The sequence below is a fragment of the Bubalus kerabau genome, chromosome 13, assembly GCF_029407905.1.
Source record: "Bubalus kerabau isolate K-KA32 ecotype Philippines breed swamp buffalo chromosome 13, PCC_UOA_SB_1v2, whole genome shotgun sequence".
Taxonomy (NCBI): Eukaryota; Metazoa; Chordata; class Mammalia; order Artiodactyla; family Bovidae; genus Bubalus; species Bubalus kerabau.
Window position 1 is genome coordinate 55710710 of NC_073636.1, and position 15493 is coordinate 55726202.

Consider the following 15493-nt stretch of genomic DNA (forward strand, 5'->3'; position numbering starts at 1 on the left):
TGGCATGGAGGGCGCGCCCAGGCCTCCCCGGCTCCTGGCGGTTGTGCGCATGCCGCTGTTTCTTGGCTTGTGGAAGCGGCGCTCTTTGCCTGCCGGGCTGTTTTCTCTGTGTGAACACCTGTCTCCGTGATTAAATCTCTCCCTTTCATAAGATGCCAGTCGTTTGGGTGAGGGCCTGCCCTAGTCATCTCATTTGAGCTTTAATGGCCTCTTTGAGGACCCGGCCACGTTCTGAGGTCAAGTTCTGAGCTCCTGGGGCGTTGGGACCCCCAACGTGATCCTTTTTGGGCGGAGGAGGCAGTTCAGCCCATAACACCTGTGATGCTGGCGATGAAAGAGGGTAGATGTGAATTTTTAGAGCCTTTCCTGGTGGCTCAGACAGTAAAGAATCAGCCTGAAATGCAGGAGATCTGGGTTTGATCCCTGGGTTGGGAAGATCCCCTGGAGAAGGGAATGGCAACCCACTCCAGTATTCTTGCCTGGAGAATTCCATGGACAGGGGAACCTGGCCAGCTACAAGTCCATGGGGTTACAAAAAGTCGGACAGGACTGAGTGACTAACATTTAGCAAAGGAAACACCAGGGCATGATTTCCAATCTTCCCTCTCTCTACCAGAATGCCAGAGGTGGTTGAGTACTTGAGGTCATACTTGGACTCTTCCCCCACGACTAATACTTTGTTCTCACTAAGTTCTTGGCTGGGAAATATTGAGAGCAGGAGGTGAAGGGTGCAATAGAGGATGAGATGGTTGGATGGCATCATCGACTCAATGGACATGAGGTTGAGCAAACTCTGGGAGATAGTGAAGGACAGGGAAGCCTGGCATGCTGTATGTAGTCAATGAATTGCAAAGAGTCTGATGTGAATGAGCAGCTGAACAATGATAAGTTCTTGGCCCTGAGATGAACTAGTTCAGCCAGTGAAGGGCGGCGGTACTTGCGTTTCTGCACGTGCAGCCTTGGTTCCAGCTTGCCTGTACGTCTGACAGGGTCTGGTCGTCCTGCCCAGGGCCTCGCCCAGGTGCAGACTGATGCTCCCTACCTAGGAATGACCCCCGAGAGAACTGTGGCCGGCAGCTCAGAGGCAAACATGTCTGTGTTTATGCCTCCTGTGAGCACTGGGTACTGCTCAGTGTCTCAGCAAAATCGTTAGCAGTTGTCTCGAGTCCGACTCACATTCCTGTGTGGGCTTGGGATAGACAGCTGTTGGGCTAGGCCAGGACCATGACCAGGATGTCTGTTCTGACCATGTGCATCGTCCAGGGAACTACAGTGGCCGCTGGGCAGAAAGGCAGAGGAGAGAAAGGCATGAGGTTTGGAGATGAAGAAGGTGAAGGCAGGACTTTAGGCAACACAATCACGGGCACAGAAATCCCAGAAGAATCTACAAACACATTGCAACTGAGCTGTGTATTTGGTAAGATATTGGAGTACAAGGTCAGTATCCAGAATAATGTAATTCCCATGCACCAGAAGCAGAAAGGTAGAAAGTGGGAAAGAGAGCATTACCACCACCACCGAAAACATTGGGGTACCTCGGAATATATGCAGTTTAAGATCTTAACATTGAAATTAGATGAAAGAGGACCTAAAGGGAGAAATTCCCTGAGCCCTCGGAGGGGACCCAGTATTGTGAAGACAGTGGTTCTGTCCAGACTGAGTCAGTGCCATCCCAGTCACAACCCAGCCGTTCTCATAGAAACTGGAATCTGATTCCAGAAGCTGCAGAGGAGAAAAGAGCCAAGACAGTGTGGAACAAAATTGGAGAGTTTCCACCCCTGGATTTCATGACTTTATGCAGAGAGAAAATAACCAGGACAGGGCAGTATTGGTGTAAAGACAGATAGAGGATCCGTGACCGAAATAGAGTCCAGAAATGCGTCCATACGTTATGGTCACTAGGTTTTTGCTGGTGTGAACCGGATCCCTGATGGGGGATGTGCACCTTGACTCTACCCTCATACCACATGTGTGGCTTAGAGATGGACCATAGGCCTGAAAATTGGGCTAACCCTGCAGAGCTTCTGGGGGAGGATGTCACAGATCATTGTGACCTTGGAGTGGGCAGGGATTTCTAAGGGCACAGAAGGCACAAACTCTAGAGAAAAGATTGGAAAATTGGGACTTACAGATCCGCTCATCAAAAGGTGCTCTTGTGACAGAGAGAGGCCAAGCCAAGGACTTCCAGAAGACATTTGTGGTGTGTACTCCTGACAGAGGACTCGTGTCTAGAATACATTAATAGAAGAATTTCACAACTGAGCAGTCAAAAGACAACTCAGTAAGAAATGTGCGAGACCCTTGGACAGGTGCTTCATAGAAGACATGCCAGTGAGCCAATACATGAATGGAAAGGTGTTCACCATTACTGGTCATCTGAGAGGAGCAAGTGAAAACCACAGCAAGTTGTCACAGGTGCCCACATTGGCTCAAACTCTAAAGATCAATGGCATCACATTGTGGGTGCCCTGGGCAGGTGGAACTTCACACGTGCTGTCGTTGTGTGACATGGCGGGAACACCTGAGGAACTGTGTCACTCTGTGTAAACATACTCCATCAAGGTGAACGCATACAAACCAGAGGCTATTTATTCAGTGAAATAACTGTGCTTCCGTGTGTGCTTAGTCATGTCCGAATCTTTGTGACCCACGGACTGTAGCCTGCCAGGCTCCTTGGTCCATGGATTGCTCCAGGCAAAAATACTGAAGTTGGTTGCCATTTCCTACTCCAGGGGATCTTCCCAACCCAGGGATTAAACCCATATCTCCTGCATCGGCAGGTGAATTCTTTACCACTGCACCCCCTGGGAAGCCCTCAATGCAGTACTACCCGGGAGTAAAAGGAACCAGCTACAGTAAGTCCCCTACATACAAACCTTCAAGTTGTGAACTTTCAACGATGCTAATGTGCGTTCTGTCAATGTCAGATGTGAGTGAAATTGCAACTTGCCCTCCGTCTCCTATTGTTGACGATCTTTTGGCTCCACCATCTCCCACCTCCTTTCCTTGCTCCAGTTAGTAACTCTCCCTGTTTGTTCACGCGATGCCAGCCTCTATATGCCAGCTGTAGTACTTTCAAGGTGCTGTCCTGTAAGATTAAAAGTTTTATTTTTTGTGTTTGTTTTTTATGTGTTCTTTGTGTGAAAGTGTTGTAAACCTATTACAGTGCAGTACTATATAGCCGATTGTATTATTTCTGAGCGGTTCGGTCTTCTGAGCAGATCTGGAGGTCTCCCATTGTAGAAGGGTACCCAGGCTAATTTGGACAAATTGGGTTTATGAACGTGCTCTTGGAATGGGACTCATTTGTAAGTAGGGTACTTACTATACTGACGAGGTCAGTAACCTGGGGCATTAGCTCAGGTGAATAGAGGCTGGTGCTGGGCCTGAGGTGAGGAGTTGTCAGCAGAGGGAAGGCCAGGGAGGCCCATGGTGTCTGGAAGTGACGCCCAGGGCAGGGGCATGGCACAGTTTATGTGGCTGCAGAGTCGCCAGTGCTACGTGAAGGTTCAGGCCAGCACACGGTTAATCATCAGGCCGGGGGCAAGGAGCGCCATAGAGTGGTGGGCAGCTGCCCTGCCCCCAGGGATGCCCTGCAGGTGGGATGCTGCTGAGGAGGGGATGATGGAGAGAGGATGGGTTGGGGGTCGAGCTGTGTATATAAGCTTGGGAACAGACTGTGTGGGAAGAGGGGCAGGAGCTGAAGGCGGGCCTTTTAAAGATGGGAGATGACCCCGAGGGACTGCTGGTGCTGGCGGCAGTACTCTCAAGCAGTGGTGGAGGGATGGCGCACGCTAAGGAAAAGTGAGAGGGTGTGAGCAGGGGGCAGCCGGGGGATGTAGGGATGGGGAGCAGAGGAGGTGGGAGAGGGGAAGGGGTGCAGGGGAGGCCTGTGGGCAGTCTACAGAAAGGAGCTCTATGTGTTTGGGGGCTGGTAGGAAGTCGGCTCTGGCTGCTACTTCTGGAGAGCATGGCTGAAACCGAGGCCAGTACAGAGGTAAAGAGTGGTGTTCTTGGAGCACCTAGATCCAGCCATGCCTGACGGCCCAGTAGTGAGCCTTTTTCGGAGGTGCTAGGGCAAGGTGGTGGCAAGAATTTCACTTGTCAATTCAGCCAGGCCTGCAGAAGCAGCCAGGCCCTGAAAACCAGTTCCCAGGAGGTTGGGGAAGGACTGAAGACCACCTCCTCACCCCCACCCCACCCCAATGTTACAGACCACACCCTGGAAGGAGCCTAAGTGTTCCTCACTCCCACCCTCATGGTCCCTGCCCTTCTCCCCTTCCCAGGGGAAACTCGGCGAGGAAGCCAGGTGCAGTCCGCAAGTCTGGCTGGGCCAAGGACCCCTCCCCCCCAGAGGAGGGGAGGGACTGCCCCTTGGGAGGGGGTCCTCTGCCGACTGTGGGTGAGAGCATGCAGGGTTTTCTGGAAGAGACGAGCCTGGGGAAGAAGGGAGTCATGCAGGGAAGGAGGTGGCGGGGGAGGCGCGACAGCACCAGACCCAGGCCCCTCGTTTGGGCACCTGCAGAAGGGGTGGGGTCCTCTGGCCTCACCCCACCTCATCTGCCCTCACTGGGTTCCTGGCAAGGTTGGCCTAGGGAGTTGGGGCTTGCGTCCCCTCCTCTGGATGCAGCTTTTTCACCCACTGGGACTCAGTTTGTTCATCTCTAAAGTGAAGACAGTAGTAACACCCCCACCCCCAACCCCAGGGTGGCTGAGAGGGTTAACCAAGGCAGGTGTGAAGCCCACCTATTCAGAGTGTGGTTTCCATCTTCACTTCCCCGGGGAGGGGCAGAAACCTGGCTGGCGCCCTGGGTTTAGAGCCCAGAGGGCCCATTACTAAGCTGATTGCCTGAGGGGCAGCTGTGTGCCTGCCCCCGAGGTCTGTGGGAGTGGAGGACCTCTCCATTCCCCCAGAATGCTCCAGTGAAGCTACCAAAATGTTATGAAAAAGCATGGGCATGCAACTGTGTGTGAAAACACTGGTCAAGTCTGAGAAAGAAATGGGAAGTTTTTGTGCCAATCTGCAGATTATAATCTAGGAGGCAGCTTCTCAAAGGGCTCTGAGGATGTCTCAAGGAGATGAGGGGAGGGGCAGCATAAGTGATCTTTAAAAAAATTATTTGTTTTTGGTTGCACTGAGTTTTTGTTGATGCCCGTGGGCTGGTCTTTTCTTTAGGGTGGCTTCTCATCTCGGAGCATGGGCTTTAGTAGTTGCGGCTCAATGGATTTAGAGCACAGGCTCAGTATTTGTGGCCCACGGGCTTAGCTGCTTTGTGGCTTGTGCAGTCTTCCCAGACCAGGGATCGAACCTGTGCCCCCTGCATTGGCAGGCAGAGTCTTATCCCCTGTACTACCAGGGAAGTCCATGTATGTGACTTTGTTCGTGGGGTGCAGGCAGCCAAGCACACAGCTTGGTGGGAGGTAACTGTTGTCTTTGAGTAGGTCTCTGGTTAATGGTTTTAGTGCTTTTCTCAGTATGGGAAGAGGCAAGAAACTGGGTTCCTAAGAGTCTTTCCTAAAAATACCTGACTACCTGAAGGCCAGTCCTGCCAGTTTCCCCAGGGCACAGAGCGCCTTGCCCTGGTCTTTGAAGTGAATTCCTGTTGGGCTGTGCTGCAAGTCAGCAACTGTGCTGCAAGTCAGCAACTGTGCTGCTGGTGACTTGATTCTTGTAGGACTGGGTGGCGGGCAAGGGCCTTTGTGTACAGTCCCCTCCCTTTCGGCCTGAATTGCTACACAGAGTTGGGAGGCATTTCATGACCAGGTTGTCCCCCTGTGCTCATTCTCTGGTCAGGTGAGGATTATGTTGCTGGGCACTCGATGTGCTGTTACTGGACCAGGCCCTGTTAACAGTAGTCAAGCCTTTGGGCCACCCAAAGGTCCTTCCCACGGGCCTCCTGGGTTCCCATTTGAGAAGTCCTAGGGCCCGAGCTGAGCAGGCAGAAAGCAGACACATACCCTGAGATATGTCCTCAGGCCCTGAAATGGCCTGGCCCATCTCTGTTCACCACTTGTAGTTGACCAGCCGCCCGGGGTAACCAGGGACCCCCTTCCTGCTAACCGAATGAGGCAGGGCAGGGGCTGGCACCCACCATCCTGCAAAGAGCATGTGAAAGACTTGCTGGATTGCTCCAGGCATAGTCACTGGCTCTTCACGTCCAGCATCCTCTCCCGACTTCCTCCATACCTGTAGCCTGGTCCCCAACCCAGAGAGAAGTCCTGTAACTTCCCAAGAGAGGCTGAGAATCCAGGTTTTCTTTCTTTCTGCAGAGTTGAAGGGGTGGGGTGCAGGTGACTGGCCCTGCCTGGCCGCAGGCCCAGCTGATCGGAGCCCAACTATGCCTTCTCCTCAGCTGCTCTTGACTGCCAGCCTCTAAGTTTCCATGGCAACCGTTCCAGAAATTTAAAAGGAAGGGAAAGTCTAGGCTGCCAGCACAGACCCAGTCCTGGCTCCAGGTGCAGAGTGCTCACCTCCCACCCCCTGCTTGGCCACTGGGGCCAGCATGCTTCTGGAAGTTTCTTGCCCCCTCCCTAAGTCACCCCCAGAGTCTTCTACAGCGTTTGGTGGTGGGTGGAGGCCAGGGTGCAGTGCCCACCAGCTGCCTGGTTGGTTGGTGAAGGGAGATGGTGCCTGTCTGGTGAACAAACACATGCGCACACCCTGTGCACACTGTGCTTGCTTGCTGACCATAGCACTCATCCCTGGGGGCCTGCCCTGCAGTGTGAGTCCCCTGGGTGCCTGCCTGCCCCTGGGCACTCTGAAGTGCTCATGGGCACTTGGACTTTATCTCCTCTCAGTTCATCTTCATCTTCCCAGCCACCCACTGGGCAGGTGGTGTTGGCCCAGAGACCTTTAGGGAACTTATCCAAGGTCAGAAGCTCCAGGAGGAGCCAAACTGGACTCTGGCCAGGCTCTGGCTACGCACTCACTGCTGCCCCAGGGAGGCGGGGGGGCCTGGTTAGCAAGTCTTGTCAGCTGGGGTGCCAGCTCCTTTGGGTCAGGCCACACTTGCTGCTTGGAGCACAGTGGGGACAGCCAGGGTGATCACTGCCCTGCCAAGATGTAGAGACAGATTGGGGGAAAACTTGAGGTAAAACCCATGAACATTCGGTAGTGAAGTTGTTGAAGGAATCCCATAAGGAGGCAGATGGTGAGAACTGAAGGACCATCTTGTGTGGGGAGCTCTGCACACAGAGGAATCTGAGGGTTGAGGACCACGAGAGCCTCCCAAGCGTGCAAGGCGGCGGGCTGATCACATGGAGCCCCAGCTGCTGGGCCCCTCCCCACTGCCTGGCCCAGAAGGGGAGGGCCAGGAGAAGTGGTGTCCCTGTGGCAGGAGCTCAGCAGGGCCAGACCTCTTCTCTCCTTTCTGTCGCAGTTCTTGCCTTTGAGGTAAGTTCCCAAGCAGGTGATTTATTCCCAAACAGGCAGAAGTTCCCATTGGCGCTTCCTGAGGCCACAAGGGCAGGGCCAGACAGCTAAAAGTCAGCACCGTGGACAGCGCCCTTCAGCCACATGTGAGTCAGGATAGCTCTGTGTGTGTGTGGTAGGGCGGGGTGGGGACAGGGTTGGTGGACATTGTTTGGGTGGGAGCGGTGATAGAGCACGTGGGTTGGGAGGGAGGGCGGAGGGAGTGGACATGACAGGCTGTGGGCAAGTGACCCTGACACCTGGCCATCCCCTGGCCCTTTAGTGAGTATCCAGGGCCTCCTGCTTCTTCAGGGTCAACCTTGAGGACCCTTATTTGGTGAGGCCTGATGCTGTCCAGGTGAGTCAGTGTTTAGGAGGCCCCCAGGCTTTAGAGTGTCCCCCACTCCCATCCAACCCCTGACGGCCTGGGTCAGGATGAGCTTACTGCCATTCAGGCTTCCGGGGAGCTGCCGGCCAGGGTAGAAGGTGCAGGGAGTGCAGGGTGGTCATCAGGCCCTCTCATTCCAGGGTGGGCCCCCCTGGGAACCTCTGGGCCTCAGCCTCACCTCCGAAGGGGGCTGACTGAACTACTTACCCCACCTTTGCTCAGGGGCCCTTCCGTCTCTGATGAGGCTGCTTCAAGCTGCAGCATGGAGGGTCGAGAGAGAACTCTGCTTGTGCCCATGCACTACGCCTCTTCCCCAGACTGAGGTGCTTCAGGGCTGTGCTTGAGAGGCCTGCCCTGGGCGCCATGGGGGTAGGTCCAGTGAGCTGGCAGCACCCCTGCCCTTGTGGACGGGCCTGCTGGGGCAGATCTGTGGCAACTGAGCCCTCCTCCACCTCCCTCACCTGGCTCTGGGCTGTTGGGATGGTGGGCAGCTCCCGGGGGCATATCCCTGAGCAGATGCGGGAGGACTGTGTGTTGGGGGAGAGGGCACTTAGGGGTTGAGAGAGGATGGGAGAGCAGGAAGGGATAGCCAGGAGAGCCTAGGAGAGCTGAGAGTGCTCTGGGCTCTTGTGAGATAGCACCCAGCTTGTGTTTATCAGTTAAAATTGGGTTCAGGGTGAAAGTTTATTTTTTTTCTTAAATGAAAATTTTACCGAACTCAGGTCCAGCTGCTCACTGCTTAAAAATCAATACTGGAGTGGCACATATTGGCAGGAATGGAAATGGTGCTTTTAATCAGAAAACCAGCAATCTGGGGAGGAGGGACTCTGTCCCCCAAAACGGAGTCCCGAGATTCTGCTTGGTCATGAGGGGTTTTAAGGGGGAAAGAGGAAGTGAGGTCAGTTAATCATGGAGACGGGGGCCGGACCCCACTGTCTGCAGGCTTTTTGGCTTTTTGTGATCTTTCCTTCGTTGCTGTCTTGTTCATGCACTTTGTTCATGAGATTACTGAAGGGGGAAGCTGGGATAGAGTCCCGGTTATCTATTAATTGCTTAGTCTTCCTTTCTATGTCTTTGATCCATGGAGAGACCCAACAGGTTAGGCCAGGGATTGTGTGATCAAAGATTTGAAAGGTGTGCTTGGGCCAGAGATGAGCAGAGCATGGGGGCGCCTGGTTTGAGGTTAGTGACAATATAAATTTCTAAAGTGACAAGGGCCTCCTGCAAAGAGCTCTTTCTTGCAAAGAGCTGCTTACAAATCCCCACTTGTCTGAAAATTATTCCATTTCTGTGGGATCAGGGGTGAAGTCCATCTTGTGTAACTTCTGTATGTTGACATAGTGAAAGTGAAAGTTGCTCAGTCCTGTCCAACTCTTTGTGACCCCATGGACTATACAGTCCATGGGATTCTCCAGGCCAGAATATTGGAGTGGGTAGCCTTTCCCTTCTCCAGGGGATCTTTTCAACCCAGGTCTCCTGCATTGCCAGCGGATTCTTTACCAGTTGAGCCACAAGGGAAGCCCAAGAATACTTGAGTGGGTATCCTATCCTTTCTCCCGCGGATCTTCCCGACCCAGGAATTGAACCAGGGTCTCCTGCACTGCAGGCGGATTCTTTACCAACTGAGCTATCAGAGAAGCCCTGCATGTTGACAGAGGGCGCCATATTCTCAGAGTGGAAGCTGTTGACATGGGTGTGTAGCATCTCTTTGCTGACAATTTTAATCGTGCGTCAACATTGAGTCTGTGACTATGTAGTATTCATTAGCTGCTGGAGCCACTCTTTTGTGACTCTGGGAGGTCTGGGAGACTCAGCTTTTCCACAGAGAGAGGCAGGGGGTGTGGAGGGGCCTTTGTGTGTGTGTGTGGGGTGGGAGAAGGAGGGGCACAGGATTCTGCTGGGTTCCAAAAGCAGCTCCCGGGGGTGCAGTTGCCCACCAGTCTGTCCATCCATAGGGCCCGCCAGCATCAACCTGGGGGTTCTCACTTAGTCCTGAGTCTCCGCTCTGTCCCTTATCACTGCCTCCTGGGACATGTGACTGCTTCCTCTCATGGTGTCCACTTTACACTGTGCCCTGATCACCCCCCATCCATCCCACTTGACCTCTCCCTGAGCTCCAGACCGTCTTGCTGCCGTCCCAGGGCATCTAGCCCTGTGGCCAGAGCTGAGTGCGGGTCCTCCCCACGCCTGGGCCGAGCTGGAACAGGGCCTCCATGAGGGTCAGTCCACCACCTCCCCCCCATATCCTGCCCTCACCCACACAGCCGTCTCCTCGTCTCTTGGCCCTGTTCTCTGTCAGTCTCCGAGCCTTGGCTCCTCCTCTGCGCAGGCTCCTCTCTCATCAAGGAAGCTTTCTCAGGGGTGGGCATCGGATTTGTGGTGGCGGGCTGCCATGTGGCTGGGGCATATGGAGGGCCAACTTGTATCACTGCCTCCCGTGGCCTCCTGTGTGCATCCCCCAGCACGTTGGTCCCAGAGTCTGCCCCTTCCCCAACTGCTAGCTGAACCTGGCCTCCTTGGTGGAGCAGCTGAGGCCCCAGGGGCTTTGCCAGTGCTCACCTGTGAACTGACTGCTCTGCCTGCCCTCCTGGGCCTGTGTCCACATGTAGGCGAGGAGAGTGACCTCTCTCTGGCAAAATGACCCAAGGATAGGCCGTGGGGTCAGAGAAGGGGCTGCCTGGCTTCCGAGAGACCCCAGGCTGGCCTTTGTGGTTGTTTGAGCCAGGCCTCTGCTTTGGGGACAGCCAGGCCTCTGCCTCCAACCTCATGGGTTGGGATTTCCCAGGCAAGAATACTGGAGTGGGTTGCCATTTCCTCCTCCAAGGTATTTTCCCCACCCAGGGATCAAACCCATGTCTAACCCTCATCTCCTGCTCAGGTCTCTTGCATTGCAGACAGATTCTTTACCTGCTGAGTAAAGAATCTACTGAGCCACTTGGGGAGCTGGGAGGAGTGACCTTAAGCAGAATGACCGCTCCCCAGCCCTGCCCCCGGCCCTTACCCCAGGGGTCTGATTACAAGGAGTTTGTGCCCCACCCCTCTTTGACTGCCTATCCCAGGCCCACAGCAGTTGTCTAATTGTGAATGTCATTAGAGGCAAGTGTTAATCGTGCCTGTGATTGTCAGCTGCACCTGTGATTAGCTGTGATTTGAGCCCCAGAAAGGCCTGGTGGGGGTGGTTGGGGCTCCCTCTGTGGGTTCTGACTGTATCACTTAGTTCTGGCTGAGCTGGGCACCCCTCAGCCTTTCCGAGCTGCTTCCCTGAGGCTGGCAGAGCCCCGCGAGTCCAGCAGTGTCCCTGAGGGCCCCCTGTGTGGCTCTCTGACCAGCAAACTGTGAGCCAGTGCAGCTTGGCTCAGGCCAGCAGTCGAGTGCAGGCTGCGCTGTGAGAGCATCTGAGGACTCGACCCACTTGCCTTGGGGTCTCTGGCCGGCATGGGGCTGGGGGTGTATTTTGGGCCGGAATGAAGAGCCCCTGTGGTGGGGAGAAGGTGGGGGGCACACAGAGAATCAGAGGGGCAGGAGAATCCTAAACCTGACCCAGGCCTTTCCTGCTGTTACGAAGGTATGGCTGCCAAGGCAGGAGGTGGGACGCACCTTGTTTAGCAGTTTGTTAGCTTGGTCTATACCTTCTAGGAACGTTACCATATTTAGATGTGTGGCACTTGGGTCTTGTTTGTCCACACCCCTAGGCCTGACCCATGGGAGGAGCCTGGTTCTGTTGAGTGTTGTGCTCGGAGCCCAGAATGGAGCCCGAGACACAGTGGGTGCTGAGATGTTTGCCGAGCGAGCAAGTCCCACTCCTGACACCAAAGCCCCTGTGTTCATCCATCTGTCGTTCATAGGGACACTCGAAGAAAAACAAACCAAGGTGAGCCGACTGTGTAAAAGGGGGGCTTTATTTACTCCCCTGCAGCAGCGTCCGCTCCCGCACACGACGACCCTGCGGAGCCACTGCTCAGTGTGGAACCAAGACCGCCTGGCACTAAAAACACATTGAAAACATCAACGCTCTTCCCTTTTTTTCCTTTTTTTTTTTTTTGGTACAAAATGATACAAACAACAATACAAAATAGTTGTGCTGTTGACAATTACAAAAAAAGTTGGAACATTTGTCTAACTGCGCGATGCTCAGTTGCAGTGAGAATACATCATACTCCAGTATCTTTCCCCAGAACAACCACAGTCATGCGGGCTGCTACACATGTTGTCCATTGTCAAAAAGAAACATGCAAAAAAAAAAAAAAAAAAAAAGATCAGAATGGGAAAAGGAGAGAGAAAGGAAAAGCGAGACGCGTTCCAATTATACACAGAGGTGGTCCCCCCACGGATCCCGGCATTGCGGGGCCTGTCGTATATACACCACGTGGCCGGGGGCTGTCTCACAGGGCGCTCTTCGTGGGGAAGACTGTGTTTGCTTTTTTGGTGTTCCTTTCAGCTGTGACAAAACCCAAGACTCCCCTCCCTGACATTTCCCCTCAGAGAGAACAGAGTTGTCTCGAAGGCCCGGGTGGGTCAGTGGTGCTCACAGTAGGGAAGCCTGGTGGCTGGCTGGTACCCTGACACTCTGGCAGTGGAAGGCCTGGCGCCTGGGTGTTCTGAGAACACGAGAAGGGGAAGGCCAGCTGGGCCATGGGGAAGGGCTGCCAAGGCCTGATAGGCTTGGGGCTCCGGGCTGGGGATGCCTGCTGCCCTAGACTGGAGTGTCCTTGTAGGTGGGTCCTGGTCACAAGAACAAAAATCTCTGCAGGCACAGGACTTGCCTGAGCACCTTGCCCGCACCGAGTCCAGGCCTCCTCTGGCCGCACCCCCTGGTCTGGACCTGTCACATCTACAAGCTATGTGAGAAACGTTTGACACTGACTGTGTAGCTAATGCTAACCATTGGTTGGGACAGAGTTCCCAGATGTTTCTGGGAGAGGGTAGGGGTCTCCAGAGGCTGTCTGGGGTGGCAGTGAGGAGGGGCTGCTCTCTGGCTGCCTGGGAGCAGGGATGGGGCCTGTGTAACATAGACAGATTGTGGGGTGGGGGCCTGGCAGTGAGGAGAGGAGCGGGAGAGGAGCTGCAGGGAGGCTGGGGGGCTGGTGTTCAGGACAACGAGCTGTGGGCTGGGCCTGGCACCCCATCCCTGGGGTGAGCCCAGGACCCTGGGGACCCAAAGAGGCTTCAGGAGTCCAGTGGGGAGAGTCTACAGCTGTCTGGGTCCCCCACCCCATATTCATACTTACAACTTTGACTGCAAAAACAAACGCGAGATTCCAGCTCATATCTCACCAACCCTGAGGACACTGGCAGTCCTCAAATGGCCACGCCTCCAGGTGCTGGGACAGTCCTCATTGGCTGTCTGAACCCGAGCGATTTGCATAGCAGGAAGGGGGTATCCCCCACCTCGGCAGGCTACCCACCTAGGTCTATGAGATGGGCTATCTGCCTGGGGGCATCAGCACTTGACCCAAGCGGTCGCTGCCTCTGTCTACCTGTCCCTTCGTCCCTCCTTGGGCCATTGTGGACGGGGTCAGGATGGACCTGCCTCCCTCAGGCCACAAGCTGAGTGGCCTCCCCAGCTCACCTCAGCCCTGGGAGAGTGGATGGAGTCAGCGAGGAGTTTGGGGAAGACCCTGACGTCCAGCGGGGACACACCCACGCGGATCACACACACACACACACACACACACACGTGTACACTCAAGTTCATCTTCGAGGCTGAAGCTGTTTAGAAAAGAGGATGACCATGGCATTGGGGGCAGGCCATGGGTGGGGGTGTGGATTAAAGACCCTCTCCATGGAGAACATGGGGAGTATGTGCACCCCTGTCCCAGGTCCTCTGGAGGCCTGACCCCAGGAGCAGACCCAGGGTGGGGCTCCAGGGCAGGCCTGACGCCAAGTCCTGCTGGGGAGCCGAGAGCAGGTGAGGATTCCCCTGGAGGGGCCTCTCCAGCCAGCCCAGATGCCTTCACACCAGACAGGCTATCCCTGGGTGATCCCTGGGGGAGAAGCTGCCCCAGGGCATTTTCTCACCCGTTTCCCTCTAGCTGCCCACCCCCCGCAACCCCAGCAAACACAGCAGGGGCTCCGGTGGGTCCTTGGGACGCGGTGCCTCTTGCTGTCCTGTGGAACTGAGCCTGGAGTCTGGCTTGAGAGTCACACTGCCCGTCAAGAGGGCACGTCCAGGTGTGAGAGCTTGAGCAGCTAACTGGCCCAGCAGCTGCTGGGGGCTGATACCCGTCCAAAGGAAAGGAGACTGTTCCCGGCGGGCGTGGCCCAGACATGTGTGGGATGGACTGCACGGACGATGAGACTGTCCCGTCATTGGAGCAGACTTCTGCCATCCTCGTCAGCTCCCGGGCTCCAGAGACTGGTCCAGAGGGGCAGAGCTGGGGCAGACCCCAGAGTCTCCCGCTGGCTATGCTGGTTTCTGGACCCCAAGTGAGCGTCAGCTCTCCCTGTGGTCGGTGCAGCCCTGCCAGTGGCCAGAGACATCCAGAGCCTTCGGGGGCTGGACTGGTGAGTGTTTGGGGGCCTTTGACTTGGGGTCTCTTTGAAGTCTTATTGAAAGGGTGGAGGGCTCATGCCAGGGGTTGGTGGGATGCTGGCTGGTTTTGGTTGTGGGTTCTTGGGACACCGTACTCTCTTGGACCAAAGATAGTGGGGACCTGGGTGTCTTTCAGGGTCACAGTTGGCCCTGGGGGAGGCCTAATGATTGACTGGGGGGCCCTGGGCAGCCATGGGGGACATCAGGGACGGCCCCAGCTGTTTCCAGCTTCTGGGAGTCAGGGCAAAAGTCAGAGTGCACAGTGGGTCTTGGGTCCATGGGCTTGGCCCATACCCAGGGGACTCGCTGCTGCAGAAGCTGAAGGTAGGTCTTTGAGCTGACCTGGGGACCCCATGGGGTAGGAGACCCTGACTGTGGACAGCAAAGCATGAGGACTCAGAGGGGCTGATGGGGTTTGGACCCGTTGTTCTTTGTCAATTGTCAAGCGAGTCACCCATTTGTTTTCTTGATAAAAGATCAAAAAAAAAGAAAAAAGGACACATTCTTTCCAATTCCTTAATTGGTGCCTTCAGAGCTGGGACTAGCCAGGGCTGGGGGTGCTCAGGACCGGGTGGGGGGTCTGTCTGCTTGCTTTTAGTCGCTCCTGAGTTTGAGGGAATCTGATACATGTACCAAAAGGCACTTTCATTTTTTTTTTTAAAACAGTGCTTCTGTCCTAAGAAATTCAAGTTAAGACAGAGTGCCTCTTGCTCTCCTCAGTGCTGAGTCAGCCGCGGGTCAAGTGTTCATGCCAGACAGCTGGGCCGGGGGCAGGGCGGGGACCCCCACCACAAAGTGACATGGCCTTGGGGGTCGGGAAGGCCCGTTGCCTCCTCCAGTCCTGCTCCTCCCGTCCGTCCGTCCGTCCGTCCATCCATCCTTGCGTCCGGCAGGGAGGCCCGTTAATCCTCCTCACCGCCTCCGTACATGTCCGCCAGCTTCTTGAATCTGGGCCCCCAGTCATTCAGGTAGTCATAGTCCTGGTCTCCGGAGCTGGAGGAGTCCAGGGAGCTGACGGAGCCCGCTGTGGAGCCGCTGCCCTCGTAGTCAAACACCAGCAGCGAGTCGTACGGGGGTGCCGTGGGGTCATTGTCGGCTGCGCGCAGTCCCTGGGGCCACAGAAACGGGGTTAGAGTGCGGGCGGGGGGCTGGAGATGTGGGG

At 55.3% G+C, this 15493-nt stretch overlaps 1 protein-coding gene across 2 annotated transcripts in view; it reads right to left on the reverse strand.

Annotated features, from left to right (window-relative positions):
• Positions 1-12155: 12155 nt before the first annotated feature.
• CDH4 (cadherin 4) overlaps positions 12156-15493 on the reverse strand; it is a 480503-nt gene continuing 477165 nt past the window's right edge. For both annotated transcript variants that reach the window (XM_055544529.1, XM_055544530.1), the window contains exon 16: positions 12156-15440. In XM_055544529.1, the coding sequence (XP_055400504.1) occupies positions 15234-15440 (207 nt within the window). In that variant the 3' untranslated portion in view covers positions 12156-15233. The remainder of the gene's footprint in view (positions 15441-15493) is intronic.